Source organism: Melampsora larici-populina, assembly GCF_000204055.1.
Source record: "Melampsora larici-populina 98AG31 unplaced genomic scaffold MELLAscaffold_19, whole genome shotgun sequence".
Lineage (NCBI taxonomy): Eukaryota > Fungi > Basidiomycota > Pucciniomycetes > Pucciniales > Melampsoraceae > Melampsora > Melampsora laricis-populina.
This window is the reverse complement of record NW_006768783.1, coordinates 443,249-447,591: the sequence shown is the minus strand read 5'-3', so window position 1 is coordinate 447,591 and position 4,343 is coordinate 443,249. Positions and strand designations below refer to the sequence as shown.

The window sequence follows — 4,343 nt, the reverse complement described above, 5'->3', positions numbered from 1 at the left end:
AATGAAGATACCTCACGCAGGATTTTGATAAAGTTTGTTATCACCTTAGGCCTCATTTGACTATATCAGTCTTGGTTTCGAACTTAACCCTCTCACAAACTTTTGCATTACTCCCACAGAAGTTGGAGATAACCTCAATTTAAAAGTAGAATAATATTATTTTGTAATGAAAACACAGGACACTGATTTCATTGAACTGACAATAGTCTGTTCTCACCTAAGTAACTAACATTAAGGCAACTTCAACTCTCAATACAGGTGCATCTAGTTTGACTCCAGATAAAGCTCAAAATCTTACATCGAACCAAAATAGCCCATCAGTGTCTAAGTCAATGTTTGATGATAGACTCCCATTTATTACCTTACCGTAGACATCGCCAGACTGACGTCATTATCAATTTTTTTCCTACTTCCCCAAGACTCGCACAAAACTCTCGATGCAGGGCTATACTAAACGATAATTGTAAGTACTATTTAATTTGATTTCACGGCCCAAAGTTATGTTTGCTTACCAATAGTTCTGAAAGAGTCGTATCAAACCGGAAATGACATGCAATTCCGTGAGCCTCAAAAGCCTCCACTAACTTCGGATCCTTCACCAAGTTACCATATCTACTTAGAAAAATGAAGTGTTTCAAATTTTGAGCTCTCTCCATGAATGATTTATCTACTTGTCCTAACACAGCATGCCAGTAAGTGCTAGTCTCGTCATAATCTGTAATGAACACCTGAACTGTCTGAAAAACCGACCATGGCAACCACACTGGTAGAGTACCTTTATTGCTGATTGCTGTAGAACGAATAACCTTCAGCTTTGGAATTGATGTTGAACGGACCGCACGAGGTATGTCACTTGGGATACAGTCAATCGACAACGCTTGTAAATTATTTTGTAAAGTTAGAATCATCGTATCCAATTGATCGGAATTGTCAATTGGTAAATATTCTAATAATTTGAGTTGTTTGCACTGATCAGCACAAAAACGGTTGAGGGCCCCAATGTTGGAAGCGTGGCAAGTCACCCATAAGTGCAAAAGGTTTGGTAGACAACCAGGTTTTAAATCCAGACATGATACGGTAGCAAATTTTAAGGAAAGCGACTCGAGAGAAGGAACACTGCTCAACACAGCAACCAGTGAATAATAATCATCTTCGTGGTTTTCCACCTGATTCCCCTCAATGAACAGGACTTTCAAGTTTTTAATGTGTCCAATTGCGTCAATTAACTTGTTTGAGAACCCAATTGATCGAGAGAACCCTAATTTCAAGTCCGTCAATTTAGAACCACACAAAGAAATTATGTCGGCGGCATCATGCATATACATAATATTTGGTTCCCGCCGATGGTGTCCGTATTCGAACTGCTCACGACATTCATCCGACAAAGCGCCATAGTAGCCTCCGAGATGCGTAGTCGGGAAACAGATGATTTGTTGAAAATACATTTGTCGTAGGCTGAATCCTCCATGTAGATTTTTACAACTCTTCCACATTAATAGCAGATAATGATCAATCCATGGAGATCTTAACATCAATGAGTCGTAGACAAAGGTTGGAATCGCAGTAGCCCAAGCTCTCCCAACTAATCTTAGACTCAATAAAATTTTGATTGCCTTATGATTTGGAAATGGTCTGTCCGCGGTATTGATTGGAGGTTCGTTCCCATGAAAAGACACATCATGAAGGTGCCGTATGATTAGTTCTATAATTTCGACTGGGAGTGTAAGGAACGATGACATTTCGGTTACTGATAATCATCAAACCGACAATGAGAGTGACTTAACTGTGACTAATATATATTTTCATTTAGTTTAACTTAAGTACACAACTCGATGGGGTACGCTTCGTTGAATCCGCAAAGTTGAGGATTCACCCACAATTTTCAAACCAACCTCAATATCCTCGTATTTGAGCATGGCCATTGATCTATCCGCTCTGCAAGAAAGTTACATCGCCAGATTGGATGAAAATTGCAGATCGCTGCATTGACATGCGGAATTGTAAATTACAACTTGATATCAATACACTTCTGATTGTGTTTGTTTTAGCACATGGCCAGCTATTTGAGAACTTGCAAAACCTATTCTTTGTCCATTTCTCATGTGATAGAACTATATTTTGCATAAGTACGTCAGGCACCTACCGAATATGCCGAAGCAAATTCAAATTAGTTGCCTGTGGTAACTTTGTCTAACACAATCAAATCTCAGGAAACTCATAGAGTAATGGCATTTAGGTCACAAGGAATTATTTAAATTTCTAAGGCTGATTGCGATGAATATCGACCAAGGGTGTGATCCCATTGTGCAACATACATAAGAAGGAAAGTTATTAATAGACAACATGATGCTAAGAAAAATATGAAGTGACTTCATTCCCTTACGAAACAACATTTATTCAGGTCTTTTAATTCTATATAAGCTGTTTGTGCACGCGCCAAAACCAATTTTCTCACCACTACATTAAACATAAGAATCACTTCTTGACCACTTCGTACCTTCACAAATTCTCAGTCCCTTGATTGACCAATTCTAGGAGTCTACTGCAGACAGTATGTCAGAATTATTTGTGAAGCACAGTTGTAGTCTCAAATACGACTTACTATCATAATATAATGATTAACGTACGTCGCTACTAAATTTCTTCTATCTTGCACGACTCATCATCCAGCTCATCGATGAAATTCTGTGTTTTTGTATGTAGTTACTTGGTCACAACTTCTTATCAATTATAATTAGGACAACGAAAGAAAACCTACCAGTATATCAGTGTGAGTCATGTCCACCCTAAAATGACACTTTATTCCACGCGCTTCAAAGAGCCTTTCCAAAATCGGATCCCCCATGATCTTTGCTGTATACGTAATGAACACAAAATGTTTTAATTTTGATGATTTATTGAAGGTTCCATGCTGGTTCAAAACCCAATACCAATACGCCTTCGTTACCGCATAAGCTGAGATTAACACTTTGACAGTTTGAAAAATTGGCCATTCGAGCCATGTGCGTTGAAATTGTCCAGGAGTGATATACATGCATCGCACAACCCGAAGCTTTGGAAACGATATCAAAGCAACATCGCGTGGTATGTGGTGCGGAATTGTATCAAAGAAGAGTCCTTCAACTGTGTCTCTCAACTCCAAAATCATCCCAGCGCAAGTTTCAAGCTCCTTTGAAGGTTTGTATTCTAAAAGCCTGATCGTCTTCCCAGCGATTGCACAGAAATCGTGCACCACAAATAGGTTGTTTGGATGGCATGATATCCAGAAATGAACCAAATTTGGCAAAGCCCCAACGTCAACGTCCAGACAATCTAAATTGGCAACTCGTAAAGATAATGATTCTAAATACCTCGCGTTGTTTAAAACACTGATCATGGATTTCGAATCATTTCGAATGTGTCCGAGTTTTGTTCCTTCAATTATCAGTGTTTTAAGTTTTTGATTTGTTTCATTGCAACTATGAAACTGTCCGAGAATCCCACTGAGTAAGTGAATTTGAGTTTTAAATTTTCCAAGCGAGAACCACATAAACTGATGATGCTTGCTACGTCCGGCATAAAGACTGAGTTTGAATCCCACTTTGCGTATTCGTACTCGAGTTCATCTCGACATTCGTCCGGTAAGCTTCCATACACATTGTCGTCGTTCAAGGAAGGAATATACATGACTTGTTCTAGACATAGATGACGTAAGTTGGAGATATTTGATATAGTGTAGCTGTTCTCCCACATCTTCACCACATAGCGATTGACCCAAGGTGTTCTCAAAAATAAACTTCTATAAACAAACGGAGGAATTGCAACAGCCCATGACCTGGACAAATATCTCAAGCGAAGCAACGTTATAATTGATTGATGTTGCAACAAAGACTCATCACCGCTGTTAAAAGGATTACCTCGTAGTTTTGGGAGCACATCACATAAGTGAGCTACAATACATTCCACGACTTCTACTGGGAGATGGAGGGACACAGCCATTGCTTTTGATATAGTTACTGGTCTGCAATCTGGAGGGTAGACGACTGAATTAATTATAGGCCGTTGCTATTTGCAGCCCACACAAAATCCATGTAGGCGCTGCCAAAACAGCGCCTACATGCCTTTTTCCCACGAAAAAGCGCCTACATACAGCCTGTAGGCGCTTTTTCCCTTTTCAAATGACGCCTACAGGCTGGAAAACCAATGTAGGTGTCATTTGTATACGCCTACATTCCAAAAATGAAATGTAGGCGTCAATTTGAAGCGCCTACATATGTGGGCGCACGGAAATTACACCTACATTTTATTTTTTCGACTGTAGGCGTAATTTGGGTGCGCCTACATATGTAGGCGCTTGAATTTTA

General features: G+C 39.4%; 1 protein-coding gene across 1 annotated transcript; it reads right to left on the bottom strand.

The window, feature by feature from the left end:
• Positions 1 to 362: 362 nt before the first annotated feature.
• On the bottom strand, positions 363 to 1,739 carry MELLADRAFT_106673 (uncharacterized protein; the record flags this gene model as incomplete). The annotated part of the gene is made up of 2 exons (XM_007410155.1): positions 363 to 470; positions 513 to 1,739. The coding sequence occupies 2 exons, from the start codon at positions 1,737 to 1,739 to the stop codon at positions 363 to 365; spliced, it is 1,335 nt and encodes a 444-aa protein (XP_007410217.1).
• Positions 1,740 to 4,343: the final 2,604 nt, after the last annotated feature.